The 19526-nt window shown below is 36.0% G+C and overlaps 1 protein-coding gene across 3 annotated transcripts in view; it reads left to right on the top strand.

The window, feature by feature from the left end:
• The window catches only part of CPEB4 (cytoplasmic polyadenylation element binding protein 4), a 69575-nt gene that overhangs the window by 4151 nt on the left and 45898 nt on the right, over positions 1–19526 (top strand). For all 3 annotated transcript variants that reach the window (XM_065905149.1, XM_065905148.1, XM_065905147.1), the window contains exon 2: positions 15993–16074. In XM_065905149.1, the coding sequence (XP_065761221.1) occupies positions 15993–16074 (82 nt within the window). The remainder of the gene's footprint in view (positions 1–15992; positions 16075–19526) is intronic.

Here is a 19526-nt window from a genome sequence, read left to right as displayed (position 1 = left end):
GAAGTTTAATGCAAAGGTAACTTTTGCAAATTATTCATATATTCCAAATTAAAAATCCAAGATGGCATTCTCAACATTTTAACTGGGTTAAAGCTCACAAATATTTTTGAAAATACTTTTCTTTTTTATTTTGCTACTAATCAAGTGACAGAATGGATTTGTGTGACTGCATAGTTTTCCATTCTCAGTTTACTGACTTTTGATAAAGATTTGCTTTGGGAAATTAATTTCAAAAAGTGACTAAATTATACATATATACACATTATTAATATTTTTATGGGGCTGATGAGATGTGTTTAACATGTGAGATTTTTTCAGTCAGATGATTTATTAAGAGATTAAGCTGATGTATGAAATAATAATGTAGTAGACTAAGATTGATACTAAAAGATATTGTTAGAAACCAGCTCTTCCCTTAGAATTGTCTGTTATGCTGAGGGTGGAAAAAACAATGAGTCAATATACCTGGTTCAAATATGGTAGGATTAGGAACTAAGTTGTTGATTTCTGTATACCATCCCCACCATTTTTAGGAGAATGTGTGTATTTCTGTGTGTGAGAGAAGAGAAGAGAGAGAGAGGTTGGGAGTTGGGGAGGTGAGAGAAGGGTGATTTGAAAGTCACAATAAATATAAGTGATCTGAAAAAATTCTTTATGAAAAAAATTTCTAATTGAGTTTTGAAAATATAAGAAATTAGTAAACTGAGTACTTTGGTGCTTACTTGTGTGTGTGTGTGTTTAAAGAATTATTCATTAGAAAAAATTTTTGGCTAAAAAAAATGCCATTTTGAGTTGGTATGAATTACTTGGTTAAATTTGATATGAAAATATTTGAAGGAACATTTCTTTGACTGGGAGCTCAGACACCTAGTTTGTGGTCTTCGCCCTGTCAAAGTCATAGCATCTGGGGGCCTCAGTTGCTTCATAAAATTGGCATGGGGGGTGACCTAGGTGATTTCTAAGTTCCTTTTGATCCTAAAGCAAGCTACTGTGAAATTTAAATTGCTGCACTCGAAGTCCATACGTTTTTCTAAACACTGCTATCTTATTTAACTTTATTAACTTAAACTATTAATTTTAGGAAAGATGTTTTAGACATTAGTAGTTCAATTTCAATCGCTATTAAAAATAATTCCTTAGTTGTTGCAAAGAGATCTTAAAATTTACTACAGAAATTACAGGATAGAATTTACATGGTTATGTTATAATATTGGTATTCAAAGTCTAGCATGGAATTATTATATTAAAAGGAAATAATTTACCTGAAATGTAACTAATACTGGGCAATGTTTATTTTATTTTGAAATGAATCAGAATGGTTTTTACATTTGTTTAACACAGGTTTGGCCACATACAGTGAATTAAAATTCATTATGACATTTTAAATTAATTTTTTTGGCCAGTCTTAATCTTCTCTTTTATCCATGCTAATGGAACCAGGAACAAAGATTGAAAATATTGAATTATCTTCTAAATAAGTGATATGACAGGCATTATATCTTAGCATTTTCTTTGTATTAGTGTCTGTGCTAAGCGAGTTAAAGTTCTCATTACGTGAATTCAGATAACATGCCTCAAATCCAGTTTTCAGCTAACTAATGTATATTTAATAATTGCCTGCTTCTGGTAATCTGTTTTCACATGTATTAATTCATTTCACTCAATCCCATGAAGTAAATATTATTGTTATTATTACTATTCACACGTGAGATTAAGCTTTTAACCGTTATACTACAGTATCTTTTCACATAGATATGATGCAGATGAGGAGTTGGGGGTGGGGGTAAGAAATGCCTACCAGAAGCATGTAGGTAAGAAGAAAATTTTTACAGTGAATAATTGATACCTGATGTTCAAAAGCTAATTATAAAGTTTTGAAAGTAGAAAGTAGTAGAATATATTTGTCAACTTCAAAATATTAAACTTAGATAATAGCCCTCAAATGAGTATTTTTTTGTTTTTAGTACATGCTAGATATCAGACACTGAGCTAGGTGCTTTCATATTTGTTATCTCACTTCCTATATAGGATTTTTCAACCCTATGAGGTTTAGTTTTATTGTCTTAATTTCAAAATGAAGAAACAAGGTCCATATCTTGTGACTAAAGGCATGATTTGACCCTTACTTCAAGAGGAAAAGAATCCTACCTGTCTGCCGAACACATCCTGGAATCCTGATGTGCAAACCAAATAATGTATTGGGCACCTGCCAATAATTATATTTGAATATAGCATGTTTTTGGAGGGGTGCCTAGATCTTCTGTCCTTACAGGAAGTAAATGAAAATTGTGTGCTATAGATTCTAGTATTCTGTTATATTCAGCTCAGTTATGCCCCCATCTCTATTAGCTAAGAACCAAGAAGTAGGCCAAAAAAGAAAAAGAAAACAAAAAGAAAGAGGGGAGACAAAATCTGTCACAAAGATGGTCTTAAAACTGGGTTGTTAGGGAGACATTTTAGGATTTAGAGTCCATTTGCTTTGGTCACCATGGATTTGTTAAGTTGTCTTAACCAGGCAAAATAATTCATGTCACTTTAATAACTCTCCTTGTGTTGTCAATTTATTGATCTACAAAATTCTACATGGCATCTTATATTTGAAAACAGAAAGTTACTGCATTGCTTTATGTTCAAAAGTCATGGTGAATTATTAAAATTATCTAAAGTGCAACTTTATTACATTTTTTTCCATGTAGTCCCAAGAGAGATCTTTGAATAGGAAACATTTTCTTTGACTTATTATATTTATTTATACTAGAAGAGGGGAAACTCATTATTTTTAACTGTAAAGCATGGGTTAGATGGTTCTGGCTCCAGCAGAATTGATATATTGGGAAAACTTTGGGAAAAATCTACCAGATACAATTTTACTCCTTTTTGTAGAAAGCCTTTTAACTAGGTTTAATTGCTTTTATGATGAAATCAAAACTTGGGCAGGGTAGTTTTGAAAATTTTTATTTTCTGTTGTGTCTTCAGAAAAGCCGTGGAATATGATCAACACACTGTTCAACATCTTTCAGGAAATGCCTGTTTATTGCAAGCCTAGTGAATGTAGTTGTGTTGCTAGTTGAAGTTGGAAAGATGCTGTTAGTTTATGAGTTTATGCTTTTGAGAATAGTTTTTGTTGGTATTCATAAGAAAGAAATGGAAAAGTAGGCTTAAAGTTAACATATGCCTGTTTTGAATTTTACAGTCTAAATTTATTTTCCGTATGACTTTTCTTTCTCTTGCTATAAGGAAAATAAGCTTGAAGTACCATTATCACATTTTTTTCAGCACTATACTGTACTTTCATTTTTGGTCCCAACATAGATAGTATATATAATGCATTTCTCAGGGAGTTTGTAACATGAGCATTCATTTTAACTTTTCCTGACAGAAGTCATTTTATGTTGTTCAGAGAAAATCGTTCTTGCCGAAATTAAAGTGTATTTTTGCCATGATACATTTATAGTAATGTATAATTTTTTAGAAGGAGTTTATAATATTATAATACTTTGTAAAATTAGAAGGAGTTCCACTTTCAAGTTTTTAGAAAATTCTTAGTATATGGAAATATATAGGTATAGATCCTATTTTTAATCATTTTCTAATTACTGAGAAAGGCCATCGTGTGAGGCCAAAAATACAGTATACTCAAGCACAGGTCCTGAATCCAAACAGACTTAAATTTGACTCTGATCTCTATTTAGCTTGACCTTGAGCAAGTCACTTAAATTTGGGAAGACAGTACCTCATCAAGATGTTAGTACCTTTAAGTGAAGGGTTATTGTGAGGTACTTTATGTGGCCATATTAAGTAGCTTAGATTTTTTTTGTTTAATTTAAAATAAAATTAAAATTTCTAATATTGAGTACAATCTTGAAATTAAAGTAGTTAGAAAAAACTTCAGTATCTGTGACAGATTTTTGAGCAGTTCTTAGTATTGTATCTTATCATACATTCTACACTTCTCAGAATACGTCTTTTTTTTTTTTCTTTTTCTTTTGGCCATGCCACCTGGCATGCAAGAACTTCATTCCCTGACTGGGGATCGAACCATACCTCATACAATGGAAGGGAAGAGTCCTAACTACTGAACTGTCAGGAAATTTCATCAGAATACTCCTTTAAATAAGCTAGATGCAACCCAGGGCAGATAAAACATTTAGCAGAATTGTCAGTTTCTTTGAAGAGTTTAAAATTGTTTATGTACTTAAACTTTTGTTAGCAATAGCAGTCTGCATCTTTCAGTAGTCTAAAAGATTTTGCCTATTTTTAAGAAATTTACAACATTTGATTGTTTTTGTATACATTAAAGGAGACTGTACTTTGATGGAGTTGGTTAAAAGACAGGAAAGGCACCATAGATTTAAATTGGATATGTTTTAACTTTTATCCTGAAATTAAGTTTTTTTAAAATATATATTTTAATTAATTGTATAATGGACTTCCCTGGTGGCTCAGCTGGTGAAGAATCTACCTGCGATGCAGGAGACCTGGGTTTGATCCCTGGATTGGGAAAATATTCTGGAGGAGGGGAAGGCTACCCACTCCAGTATTCTGTCCTGGAGTATTTCATGGAGTGTATAGCCTATGGGGTCACAAAATGTCGGATGCAACTGAGCAAATATAACACATTTATTGAGAACTTGCTATGTTATGAGCTAGGCACAGGACTGGATATCTCATAAAAATGGTTTTGATTTGATTTGTAATTATTTCTGATCTGTTCTAATCTTTTAATGATACTAAACCTGATTTTTTTCTCATTATAAAAATATTAAAAACTAGCCCAATAGTTATATATATTTCATCTTAATCCATGGGTTGTTTAAACTCTAAGGAAAACTAACAGGTTAAGCTTTAGGTATAGCAGAAACAATGTATAAAGGGCATTTTAAAATATTTTATTAATGGTTACATTTATAAATATACACTTATACACATGTGCTTTTTTAAAATTCTGTGACAAAATGGTACCACAAAAGGCAAACTTTAACCTGTGAGTCACAGAATTCAGTTCTCATTATATGTCAAGGACCACTTACAGGTCCTCTCTCATGTTTGTAAACTGAATTTTTAAAGTGTAAAGTCTTAAGCTAAACACTTATTTTTCCTATTGTAGAATATTTAGATTGGGCAGTTACTGTTTGCTGAATAGTTGCCAGGTATATCCCAACCAGGCTTTCCTGGTGGCTCAGTTGGTAAAGAAAGCACCTGTGATGCAGAAGACATAGGTTTGACCCCTGGGGCGGGAGGATCCGCTGGAGAAGGGAAGGGCAACCCACTCCAATATTCTTGCCTGGAGAATCCCATGGACAGAGAAACCTGGTGGGCTACAGTCCGTGGGGTCACAAAGAGTCGGACATGACTGAATCTCTCTCTCTCACACACACACACACACACACACGCGTATCCCAATCATTGTTTTCTTGCAGATCTATAGTGAGTTATAGTTAATCCCTCAGTATTATACATTTTAAAGCCATGTTTGTATTTAAATGTTATGCAGCATGTGCTGTGCTGTGCTTAGTCGCTCTGCGTGTCCAACTCTTGTGACCCCATGGACTGTCGCCTGCCAGGCTCCTCTGTCCATGGGAATTCTCCAGACAACAATACTGGAATGGGTTGCCGTGCCCTCCTCAAGGGGATCTTCCCAGCCCGGGGATTGAACCCAGGTCTCCTGCAATGCAGGTGGATCCTTTACTGTCTGAGCCACCAGGGAAGCCCCATTATACAACATACTTTTAGTAATAGTTCTTGCAGGTGTTTTTGAGGAATGCATCTGGTGCTGGTCAGTAAAATCGTTGCTGTAGCCTTACTGTCTATAAGAACCTTAAAAAGAACCAAACAAAAAAAGTTGATGTAAGAACATCGCTACTCAGAAAAAGCTATTAATTATTGCATGGAATTAAGATCTGAGTTTCAGCTATGGCTCTGCCACTTGCTAGCTCTGTGATGTAAGGTAAGCTACTCAGCTTTCCTGAGCCTTCATTTTCTCATTTCTTTTGTCTTGTTTTTTTTTGAAATAAGATGAAGTATTTCTAATATTTGGCTTCCAAAAGATTCTGTTGGTATAAGAGAGAAGATCATCAACTAGAAATACTAATTCAAAATTTGGAAATCACACCGATTATTAAAATGTGAAAACTGTTGTTTAACTGTTGCGTGGTAATTCGAGCTTAACTTTAAAGAAGAATTTTATAAGCTGAACTATAATTTTGTTTATTAAACTCAGTGCACTAGGGAATCAGCCCAGATGATGCTCTCATTTTCTTGAACACTGCTGGAAAATTTAGTGACCAACTGGCTTTTTTGTTTGCTTCCTCTTTGGGTAAAGTCTCTCCCCCCATCCCCAAGTCTTTTAAATTTCTTATCATGGAAAAATTTAAACATATTCAATAATAGAATATATAGCAAAATCCCATGTACATGTCTCCTGGCTTCCAGCAATGATCAGCTCTTTGACAGTCCTCTTTGATCTATCTTCCTAACCCTCTCTTCCTGCTTTCATGTTATTTTGAAGCATTTCCTAGGTATTGTATCATTTCATCTGTAGATGGTTTAGTATGTGTTTCTAAAAGATAGTCTTTTTTTCCCCTCTTAAAAACACACAAAGATATCTTCTAGTTGTTTTTTTAAAAAAAGTCAGTGAGAAACTGAGGCAAGGCCCATATTTTTGTTGTACCTGCCCAGCCTGTTTTACTGCTCAACCTGATGCTAATCTCTAAAAAAGCCACTATTGGCCACATCTCCCTTCTCAGACAAGAAGGGTGTTGGTGGTCACATGTCTGTCAAAGAAAAGGGAGAGAGATCCAACAAAACACTAGAATATCAGCTGATGACCAGGTGTCTGGGAGGGGATTGTCCAGTTTTCTCTCCGCCATCTCAGCTTTCTCCTGGGTTTATATTTCTGTGAATTTGTGAGAAGGCTCTCCAAAAGGAGAGAGAACAGGACAGGACTCAGAGCTTTTTGGCTGTATGTTTGTTTGTTTGTTATGTTTTTAAGGGGAATTTAAAGGTTTGGGATCTTTTGCAGGCCTTTGGACTGCATCACACTTTTTCATCTCTTGTTTTTCAACCCGCAAATGTTTTATGCTTTCTATGGACCGTATGGTGGGAGTACATGACCAAGGTAGACACACTCTCCTCCTTATGAACTGAACTGTTGGTGACCTCTTGCTTTGTGCCTGAATGCTGAGAAGTGCCCTCTGCTTAGGAGACATTGGAGAGCTAAGGATGTGAGGGTGGTAGCTATGAGAGCCCAGAGGCTGCCAGTGGACACAGGCTGCCTTTTGACGTTATGGTCAAGGCTCATGGAAGAGAAGAAATGCTATGGATTGTATGGGGTACAGGATACAAGCCTCAGTTTAGGAACGAAGATTGTGTATTTGGGTGACCATTCTCTCTGATGACTCTGGACCCTGATCACACCCAGCAGATACATAGCAGAGGAATGCTGACTGCCAGTAAGCAGCCAAAGGTAGAGGTAGGCCTGAGTTTTAGTAGAACTTGCTCACTTTCCTGAATTAATGATCTCTTGCACCGAATAGTGTATCAGGTAGGAAAGATCTTTTCCCCCCTTTTTTGTTTCCCTCTGAAAATGAGCTGTAAGAAGTAGCACGGAACAGCTGAATTATCCAGATACAAACAATACCTAATTTAATATATTGGTTTGGGGCTCTTCTGCCATCGCACTGGAGAGGGAATGTTTGCTGAGTGGATCTCCTAACTGGTGGGTATTGTGCATGTTCTATCATGGACTTCATTTCATTTCTCCTCAGCCCAGTTTTATAAGGGAGATGTGTGAAATAAGGGAGATCCTTATTTCACTGATGAAATCAAGGTTCAGAGATGATATGGTGTCAAGACCACTTGTCTAGTAAGTGGTGATTTAAGCACAAGTCTTAGAATAGATTTTAGTTATTTTCCTCCGCCAGGTAAAGTGGAAATGAACGCATGGTTAACAAGTAGAAGGGGTCTATTGATTTAGGAACTGACTAATCAAGTCTAGAATGCCAAGTTGTTTTTTTAATATGGTCAAGTGGTGACAAGAAATATTTATCACTCTAAGGACTTCTAATACTGAACATGAATGTGGTTTATTTAGTGAAGGTGGAATAAAAGCAAATTTTCTCAAAGGCTTTCTGGAGAGATCTGGTTCATCAGTTCACATGGGAGAAAATTGAGCTATTGATCCAATCAGGGTAATATACTAAAGACATTGATCCATTTTGTTATAGTTTATTATTCTATTAGGAAGCACTTGGTAGCCTAAGATCTGTAAGACTGTTTGCCTCATTATAAAGTGGTCATAATGACAAAACACTGACTGAAGAGGGACCCTGCTAAGAAATGTGAGATGCTAGTAACTGTGGTTTTTCCTACTTCAGATAATTACTTCTTTCACTTTAACCTCTGACACTTGTATTCAGACCCTGTATACAGTGAAGGATTTCATACCTTGCAGGTGTTGAGAGATTGAAATTTCTAGATTGTGACAAAGTTCTTTTAATAACGGACCACTTTTCTGAGCTTCTGCTATAAAGTAGACTCCACCACTTAACTTGGTGACTTTGAGTGCAAGTACTTAACTTCTCATAGCTTCATGAGAAGCCTAAAATGGGGGCAATAATTGTACCCACTTTACATGATGGTCATGAGGAACTAATGTACAGAAATCATGCATCTTTTATTTGAGACACAACACAGAGCCAGAAAGGATGTTCACCATTTTAATAATGATTGCGGCAGTGATGAGGGACTTACCATGGGCTGCACAGTTGCTGCAGTCTGTGGCTTTGCAGATGAGTGGAGCTCACAGTTCAGGGAAGGAGGGAGTGGGTAGCTATCACAGAACTTGTTCATAAATATGGGCTGTCAGTGTGCTTGGTGGATATGGGAAAAGGGGACTTGTGTTTGCATAGGGATGGGAGGGTCATCTGAAAGTGGAATCTTGAAAGCTGACTATATTGTCAGCTTTGATGTCTGTGGCCTTAAATATTTAATCCAAGGAAATATTCACGTTTTGGCAAATTTTGGATTAAAACTGTCATAGTTACCTTTGATTAATTATGGGTTCTGCTGGCATCTCAAATTTCATATTTATTTTGGCAACTGTTATACTGGCACAGACTTTGCCTTTCAGACCAAAATGTTTTTCTTTCCCTTCTTCACCAGGGAGAAGCTTCCAGAGTAAGCCAGAGAGAGAAAGTTTCAAAAGCTAGTACAGATACATAGCAATCTGAGAATGATGCTCACAGTCATGTATGTCTTTATAGGAAGACAGTGAGTAAAGGGTATAGCTGAATTTTGGCTTTGATTCTTAAGAATGTCAGTTCAATTCAGTTTAGTTGCTCAGTCGTGTCCAACTCTTTGCAATCCCATGGACTGCAGCACTCCAGGCCTCCCCATCCATTGCCAACTCGGGGAGTTTACTCAAACTCATGTCCATTGAGTCAGTGATGCCATCCAACCATCTCATCCTCTGTTGTCCCCTTCTCCTCTTTCCTTCAGTCTTTCTCAGCATCAGGGTCTTTTCCAATGAGTCAGTTCTTTGACAGAGCATTGGAGTTTCAGCTTCAGTACCAGTCCTTTCAATGAATATTCAGGATTGATTTCCTTTAGGATGGACTGGTTGGATCTCCTTGCAGTCCAAGGGACTCTTGTGCTTTAGTCAGGTCTACTAATGCTAAAACATACTAACTCAAGTATGACAAGACAGGAACCAGTAATGGAGTGGTTATAGTGGTGGTTCTGTTGAAATTGAACTTAATTGTAAAAAAAAAAAAAAATTGCATCTTAGAGCTTGGAAGAGAGGACTTTGTTTTTGATTTTGAGAGCAAAAGCTTTCTCTTCATAAGGAAACTGTAAAATAGTTGATATTTAAGCTGGACTGCATCATAATTGTTAAACAGGGTGTAAGCTATAAATCACATTCTGAAGTATCTAATGAAATTAACCTGTGGAATGGACTTGCTTAACTCAGTGGTTCTCAAAGTGTGGGCCCCATCTTCACTTGGAAACTTAGTAGAAATGTGAATTCTTGGACCTACTGATACCTACTGAATGGAAAACTTTAGGTGTTGACTCTGTAGGCTGTTTCAATAGGACCGCCAAATGATTCTGATATTCTCTTAAGTGTGAGTAACACTGGCTTTTATTATTCATCTGGATATATTTTTTAAAGTCTATGAAATTGTAATTTTGGTTTGTGGCATAATTGCAATCAGGTTGTTCCTCCTGGTAGTAATAGACCCACAGATTCATGTGCTTATTGTGGCTATTTCTGGGATGTTGCAAAAAGCCATGTCATCAGTTACTTGCTGATGTAAATCTTCTTATTTGGCTGTGGCAGTCAGACTTATTCAGGTGTATATTAAAATGACAGGTCTTGCTCTTTGAAATGCTAATTTGTTTTGTCAGAAGGTTATTTTTATCAACTTTGATTTTCATAGTGGCTTTTGTGGGTTTTCCTTTAGAAATTGCCCTGTGAAGTGGAGATGACATAAACTGAAACCAACCAGTTACTGATGCAACTCAATATATTAAATACAACAATTGAGGTTACCAAAAAAAAGAAAAAAATCATCTCCGCATTGTAATCAAGTTTGCTGAGCCTTGAAAATAATTGGTGGTCTTTTATTTTCTTTCGTGGTTGTTAAGCTCACATTTCTAAAGTCAGGCTGGTGGTTCGTTCTGCATTCTCTGCTTAACCTGACATTGATAAAAAGTTACTTAATCATGCTAAGCTACGCCTTCATCTGTGAAATGGGATAATAACTGAACACTTATTATATAGAATTTTGTGAGGACTAAATGAGATTATGCATGTAAAGCATTGGATCTTGATAAATGCTATCTGCTGATATTACTACCACTACTACCATTGCTGCTCCTGTGGTTGGCTCTAGTTAACCTAGAGATGCATGTTCAGTTCAGTTCAGTTCAGTTGCTCAGTCATGTCTGACTCTTTGCAACCCCATGAGTCACAGCACGCCAGGCCTCCCTGTCCATTACCAACTCCTGGAGTTCACCCAAACTCATGTCCATTGAGTTGGTGATGCCATCCAACCATCTCATCCTCTGTCATCCCCTTCTCCTGCGCCCAATCCCTCCCAACATCAGGGTCTTTTCCAGTGAGTCAACTCTTCGCATGAGGTGGCCAAAGTATTGAAGTTTCAGCTTCAACATCAGTCCTTCCAAGGAACACCCAGGACTGATCTCCTTTAGGGTGGACTGGTTGGATGTCCTTGCAGTCCAAGGGACTCTCAAGAGTCTTCTCCAACACCACAGTTCAAAAGCATCAGAGATGCATGTTAGGTCTCTTCTATCTCTTATGTTTTTAGTATCTCTAGTTTTATATTATCCTATATTTCCTATATACATTTTTTTTTTTCATTTATTGAGTCATGCTTGAGTGCCTCTTATTTGCTAGGTACTAGCCAGCATGTTCCTCACCCCAGGACCCTTCAAGCAGGCAGAGTGTCTCATTTATTCTAATATGTATCTTAATTAGTGTGGTCTTTTGACTGCCATGACCATTATTTTACCCAAAGTAGCGCCACCTACTTTGGAGTGAAACTTGGGTTCTTGAATCCAGACTAAGCTGCTGAACTAAGCAGTAATCTACCTGTGCAATAAACTGTGTTTTTCCCTGGTCTTAGTTTGTATCATTAAGTTGAGAATTGTTGTTTAATTGCTCAGTTGTGTCCGACTCTTTTGTGACCCCATAGATTGTAGCCCCCCAGACTCCTGTCCGTGGGATTCTCCAGGCAAGAATACTGAAGTGGGTTGCCATTTCCTTCTCCAAAATTGAGGTTAATACAATCTAAATTATAAGGAGGTTTGAAGATTACTAATGACAGTATTTAAAAACTATCTAGAATATTGTCAGATACTTAGTAGATTCTCAATAAAGAATAGATCTGCTTTTGTCTGTGGGCTGCCAAGATAAACTGGCAGTGGCGGGTTGAAGCAAGTAGAGTCATCAGTGTTTTTGTTTTATTTTGAGCTTTTATTGGAAATCAGAACATTCCCCCTTCAATAAATTGGGTTTTTTTTTCTTTTTTGATAAAGCTTGTTATTTTGCATTATGTATAGCATAATGAAAACATAGTGACTGTCCTTTTAAGACTTATAAGAGTTCATTTTCTTATTAATCAATAAAATTAATTAACTCCCACCTTTTTGTGGGCAAGAAGTTATAAACTTTCATCAGTCATCCTCGTTCACATCTTCGATTCCTGCCAAACTCATTATAATTTAAACTGCAAATCTTGAAAGAGCACAGACTGTTTTAGGATATAGGAAAGCTAAAATACAAATGTATTTTGTTGCTGGGAAAGGAACCTTAGAGGTTTAATTAGACTCTTTCCTGTTTCAGATCAGGAATGAGGTCTAGAGGATGAAAGTGCCCAAGCTCACATGACATGTCACACTTCCTAGTGTCTGATGCTTCACGGATTTAGGCTGATGTCCATATTTTGGTCACCATCTCAAGTTAAATTAAGAAGATTCTATTCTATTAGAAGAAATTTTCTTCTATTCTAATAGAAGAAAATTCTATTATTTAACAATCTCTTTTATAACTACTTTCTGGGAAGTGAATTTTAGAAAATAAATAAATGGTTATGATGTTTGGCTCAATTAGCAAACCAAAAAGGCAAAATCAAAGGATGAAACATAGAAATTAGAACATGCTTGATTTGACACTCTGGTTTTTGTTGGGCAGAAAAACCAGCATTGTTTGTCTGTTCTTATTTTTTGGGTTTATTTGTGTCTGTCCCCCTCCATCTACTTCTTAATGGCACAGATGTTTATACTTTAGTCCTTTTGGTAAAATCGGGTATTTAAAATAGAGAAAAATCAGTGAGTAATCAAAAATGATAAACTTTGGATCCTGTCTGAGAACAGAACATTTGGCAAAATATGTGGCTTGAATTACTATAGCATCATAAGAAACAAAGTGTTATATAAATGTAAAGTAGTTGTAATAATTATAATTTCAAATAAGATTGAATTTGAAAGGGAGTAGTACATGTTAGACATATTGGGAAAGAATACTGGAATGGGTTGCCATTTTCTTCTCCAGGGGATCTTTCCCACCCAGGGAATCGAACCCAGGCCTCCTGCATTGCAGGCAGATTGTTTACCCACTGAGCTACGAGGAAAGCGAACATATTAGACCAGGGTTGGCAAAAATGTGGTTCTTGTGCCAGTAGGACTTGTATCTTGCATTTCCATGTGTCTTTTGAGGCACTGTTTTCTTCTAAATCCATTCAGAGCCTGAAAATTCTTCTCAACACATTGCATCTGAGAGTCAGAGAGTTTGTATATTGGTATTTATTTATCAGATTTATATTAAATTGTGACAAATGAAAGCTAGTAAAAGTATAAAAAGGATAGAGGGTTTTTTGTTTGTTTTTTAATTCCACCAAGCACTACTGAAAATTTAGATACTCATTTAGGATTTTAGTTTTAATGTACTCTACCAATCATAAGTCAGTGGTTGTTATTTTAGCAAAAACCTTTATGTTTTAGATAATAGTCTGGAGAGTCCTGGGGCAGGGCGGTATGCAGTGGCTTTGCTGAATTCCACTACCACATTTGGAAACCTCTAGGTGAAAAGGATGCTTCTTGACTTACCAGAAGCAGCTATCATTGAACAAACCAAATAAAAACACTAATTTTTTTTTTCCAACTGATTCTCTTGGGTGCTCTTGTCATTCAGTGATTGGCAAAATGTAAGTCCTGAAAGTTCACAGGTTGCTCACTACTGTAGTTGCATTAAAAAAAGTAGGCTGAGGTCTCCTCTTACATCTCCCACACAGCCATTACAGTTTTATTTTGATTACTTACCCCCCACCCAGCTCTGAAAGGGGATTTAAAAAACAAACCTCAAGGAAATAGGAGAGGAAAAATACTTTCCAACATTTAATAAAAATTACTCAAAGAAATTCATTCATTCATCAATTGAGGAAACGTGTGTGCTTTCTAAGCTGCCAGACCCTGTGTGAGGCACAGTGATACAGATACGTGGAACAAGGCTTTTCAGCCTGTTTCACGTCATGGCATACATAGAAAAGGAAAATATAGAAGCAGAAATTGTCTGCCAGGGAGTTCCTGCCACATCAGGCCCTCTGGGCAGTCCTGTGTGTTGAGGAGATGAACATCTCAACACACCATCACCCTTTGGGAATTGTACACGTGGGGAACGTTTGATGTAAGACATACTTCCTACCTTTGGGAAACCGACAGTCAGAGGACATAGGCAAGTGAAGATGCTGAGCATTAGTGTCTCCAAGACTGATTTTGTTGTGGAAATAGAGATAGTGGCTGGCCTGATTTTGAGTGTGACTTATAGATTGTTGAAGGCAGGACAGATCCAGTGACTGCAGAATGAGATAGTGGAATTTGTTCTTAACTTCTTTCTCCAGTTATGCCTCAAATCCACTTGACTTCCAAAAGAATATGCAATAAAGTTTTGATTTAATTCAGTGCTTGAGATGAGGAAGGCTAAATACAGAAGTTTCTCCTTTATGTGAACACACTTAGAAGTTCTCATTCTGGCCACCTGTCCTCTTGCCTCTCTCTATTGACCATATTGAGAAGATGAGGACAATGAGGAAAGAATCAGGAGGAAAAGTGGGAAAGATATTCTGGGGGAGCCATACTAGTTTAGAGCAGAAGAGCATGTTAAGACATCTACTCCCCTTCCCATCTTTATCCCCTGCCATCACAGGGGAAAAAACCTGTAACACTGTCTACTTTATTTATTTATTTTTTTTGTCTACTTTAAATATAGATTATATCCAAGTATAACTACCCTTGGACCCTTCAGGTTGTGGAACTTAAAAAAAAAGTTTGTGTCCCATAACAGTGAACATTTTTGGATATCTGTTTGGTGGGTGGGGTCAGGAGGAGTGGTCCCTATTTCAGGGAAGAATAATAATAGTACAGGGTGAGTAGTGTTATAGAAGGACAAAGGAGAAATGTCAGAATGATCAAAAGTTGGAGGAAGTACTCTATCAAACTTAAAGTTCTAGAAGTTAGCTGGAATGTGGAAAATGAGATCCTAGCAAGTCTGAAAGAAAAGGGTGGGGGGGATAAAATTAGGCATATTATTTTAAAAAGCCAAAACTTTGAATTAAAAAGTAATGAGAGAAAAATATCATTGAAGAGCGAGTTCTGAAATCATGCTTCTAAAATTCCTTTGGAAGCCCCTTTTTCTTTAATAAACTTAATAATCTTTGTAGGTGTATATTTATTCTCAAGGTAGGTCAGAAACATGTATTGTACTGCTTTCCCCTTAGTATTTAACTTGAAAATGTTTTCATCTCCTTTCACTATCAAGCTAAACTTTGGTTTTAGTGATCTCTAATACCCTGAAGAATGCCGCAGCATCAGCATGATTGTATATTTTCATTTTCCTCACCCACTCATGAAGTCCGTTTTGTTAAGGGTTGAGACCAGCAGTGTTCTCCATATCCTGTCTTCCCTTTATTCTAATGGCAGAAAAATCAAGACTACTTGGCCACTTAATGGTCTTGTAGACATTTGATGACTATTTTCAGATCTTGACTTATAAGTAAATATAGCTGTTCTGAATAGCACATGTAGATGTCACCTTAACAGATTACTGCTGGAACAAGTTTGGGAAACTTTGCCATATTACTGAAATCTTAAGTGACAGAGAAAGTCTATGAATTCTATTTTTATATGTATTTAATATTCTTAACCATATGAGAATAGTTTTTGCTTTGTTCTTGAAAGTAATGCTTTTATTGATGATTATTATTGGAAATCAAGTCAGTCTTTGCTGAGTCTTGGGTACTTGTGATTTTGGTGTTTTGCAAGTGTTAAAAATAAAATGTAGTAATAATGTGCCCTACATGGAGAGGGAAGAAGATTCCTGCTTTTTGATCTGTGTCCCATCAGATGCAGCTTATTATTTTCTTTTATAATTATATCCTATTTTAAAAGTGGTTTGTGGCTGTTTGTGTTTACAGGATCGCCCCAGGACTTTTGACATGCACTCATTGGAGAGTTCACTCATTGACATAATGAGAGCTGAAAATGATTCGATTAAAGGTAATTTTCCAAATGTAACTATTTGATTTTAGTAAATAGTGTAAAATGTGTATTATTATCTGTGTAACTTGATGAGCAATATGGCAAATATTATAGGTTCACATTTTAAATATCCAGTTCCATCTATTTTATACATGTGTCTCATTTTGTTCAAAAATCAAACTTACTTGATAGACATCCACTGTAAGCTCTTTACAATACCAATTAAGGGAACTACAAGAGTACTAATTGCTAAGGGAGGGCAGTTAACTGGAAAGATGGGAGCCATGCTTCTCATTTTTTTAGTCTTTCAGGCAAAACCTGCTTAGTATTGCTCACCTGTGTGTCTGTTCACCAATGACAATAACTATACACTAGGAAGAGTTCAAATGTTGATAGATCTTTTGGCCTAGTTTCACGTTTTTTTTTAAAATGGCCAACAGTTTCAAAGTTAAAATGAAACTTTGTAGTTCTTGAAATCCTTTTTATATATTATGTTAAAAAAATCATGCTATTCCCACTTGGATTCTGGTCTCAATTCTTTTACTGAATAAGATACTGCAGTTTGACTAGGCCTCAGTTTCTTCGTCTCTAATAAAGTACTTAGAACCACTCTTATAATAAGGGACTTAATAATGGGGAACTTTAAAAACACAGATGCCTGGGCACTGTTCCAAGTGTGGGATGGGGCTTATGATTTTTTTTAAGATCTCAGATGATGTTCATGTGTAGCCAGAGTTGAGAATGACCAGATTAGGTGTTCTTTAAGGGCCATTCTAGCTCTGATGTTTTGAAAACTACCCCACACAATAAACATTTTTCTGCAAAAATTCCCATTTTATTATACTGCAGAGTTTTCCTGTTTGTTTTTAAAAACATTTGGGTTGTTTGGTATATTTGGTCCTATCACTTAAGTTGTTCATTCATTCAATGTTTATGAGCCTGCTTTTTGCCAAGACAGCTTTGTACTAGGATCAAAGGTGGCAAGGAGCCTATGACTTTAAGTGGTAACTATCTTGGCCTAGTTTTCTTTCTGTTTGGTTTATCATATTTCTGATGCAGTAAAACTGTTTTTCAGCAGACCTATAATAGTAACTTTTTTAATGAGAAATTTTTTTAAGTCTGCAGGGATGAAAACTAATATGTGAAAAAATATGTATCTCTTTGATTTTGAAATAGGATTATTTTGAATGTCTTTACTGAATTTCTCATGGACTTCTGATGTTCTCCAGTGGGGTTGTATGCTTTGTTTCTGAGGAAAGATGGTCTTTTGGAATTGGCTTTTTATTTTGTCACTTCTTAGCACTCTGACTTTGGCTAGTCCTTCAGCCTCTCTGACCCTTTGTTTTCCCAACAGAAAAATGAGGAGAGTCTAAGGCTCTTCACAGCACCAGAAAAACTGCACACTTTAAAATAAAGTAGCTAAAGGAGAAATCCGAATATAGTTTGTGGATTGTAGAGTCTCACTTTCCTGGTTTTGTACTATAGTTACATAAGATGTTCCCAATTAAGGACACTGAGTAAAGAGTACACAGAATTTCTGTACTACATTTTGTAACTTGCTGTGAATCTGTGGTTGTTTCCTTAATTGATTTAAATTGATTTAATCAGCAACTTCTTTTAAGAACCTCTTCTCTTATGTTGTAGATACTAGGGATAATAATTAGAACTCATTTTCATGATAAGTGCCTGTGTCTTTTATCAGAGAAACAGTTTATAAATGGCAGCAGTCATAAACACTTTATTATGTCGTGCTTCTAAGAAGTACGGCTTCCCTCGTGGCTCAGCTAGTAAAGAATGCCCCTGTAATGTGGGAGACCTGGGTTTGATCCCTGGGCTGGGAATATCCCCTAGAGAAGAGAAAGGCTCCAGTATTCCTTTTAGAATACTCACTCCAGTGTTCTGGCCTGGAGAATTCCATGGACTGCATAGTCCATCGGGTCGCAAAGAGTCAGACACGACTGAGTGGCCTTCACTTCATTTCACTTCTAAGAAGTAAGCCTCTAGTATTTTTATAAGAGTTTGTACACATTTTTCCAGTAGGATTAACAACATTTGCTTGGTTTACCAGATGTAGTCAGGACAACTCAGATTTATTTTTTCTTTTCTAGTTCACTAAGTGGCTTATTGTGTAAACTTCTGCCATTATTCTATGAAAAGAAAGTGTTAGTTGCTCAGTCATGTCCGACTGTTTGTGACCTCATGGACTGCAGCCCACCAGGCTTCTTTGTCCATGTGATTCTCCAGGCAAGAATACTGGAGTGGGTAGCCATTCCCTTCTCCAGGAGATCTTCCTGATCCAGGGATTGAAAATGGGTCTCCTGCCTTGCAGGCAGGTAGTCTTTACTATCTGAAACACCATATTCCCTTTTTAATTTCTTATTACCAATATTTACCTAAATAATTACCTAGACTAATTTTCTAGAGATAATTAAAAGATAAGTCTGGTGACAGAATTAAACCTGATTGATCTAATATGGGAACACAAAGATTTTGTAAAATTGTGATTTATAAGAGGAAATAAGCCAGAATGGAAAGACCGTGGGTTTTCAAGCCAGAGAGACTGGGATTTAAATTGCCATTCTGCCACTGGTTTGTGGTGATTTAGAGGATTAAATGATATGATAGGTCTGTAAAATCCAGCATACTGCCCAGTTCATTGAGAAAACACTCAATATATGGTATTGATTTTTATTACTAAACATCTATTTGTCTGTTTTCTTGCTTATCAAATGAGAAAACCAGTTTCAATATTAGGTGCCAAGGTGACTTAAGCATATTAAATGAATTTGTGTATTTTTTCCTTTTAAGAGCAGTAAGGACTTCATAGATGAGTTCATGGTCCTAAAATGTCAGACAGTAGTTGTGCTTTATTTTTTTTTTTTTAAACCAAGATGATGAACTTTGTACCATTGTAGTCCATTGCAGTGCAGTTTTGCTCATGGGAACACTTTATTTCTTGTCAGACTCTCCTCTTTCCTTTTAAAGTAATAATGCCTATCCGTTTTAAAGGAAATAAGTGGCCTCTTCATGTGCTTTGCTTCCTTAGAAATAAAGTAGACAGAAAATAGGCATTATTTCTGTGTAGAACAATATGGTTTTAAGAAAGATGGTATAAAGATGCAATTAAAAGAATTAATATGAAAATTATTTTTAAAAAACTATCATGTGGAGGCAGATTTTATATTTGGGTTCATTTTATCTTAAAATGATTTTATAAAATGTATTTTGAATGACTTCATTTATTTTTATTTTCATTTGCAATCCCACATAGATATGTGGTTTGTGTGTATATGTTTAAATAATAAAGCCTAAAATTTATACAAGATCTGTCAATTGAATGAATTTGTAAGGCTGTGTTATTTATTTACATTAAAAAAAATTAAATTAGCTTATTTTTTTGGGGGGGGAAAGAAACTCCCTTAATAAAGTGGATTTAAAATTTTATTTTTGCCATCAACAGACAAGATGTT

This window comes from Muntiacus reevesi, chromosome 14 (assembly GCF_963930625.1).
Source record: "Muntiacus reevesi chromosome 14, mMunRee1.1, whole genome shotgun sequence".
Lineage (NCBI taxonomy): Eukaryota > Metazoa > Chordata > Mammalia > Artiodactyla > Cervidae > Muntiacus > Muntiacus reevesi.
This window is presented reverse-complemented; position numbering and strand designations above follow the sequence as displayed.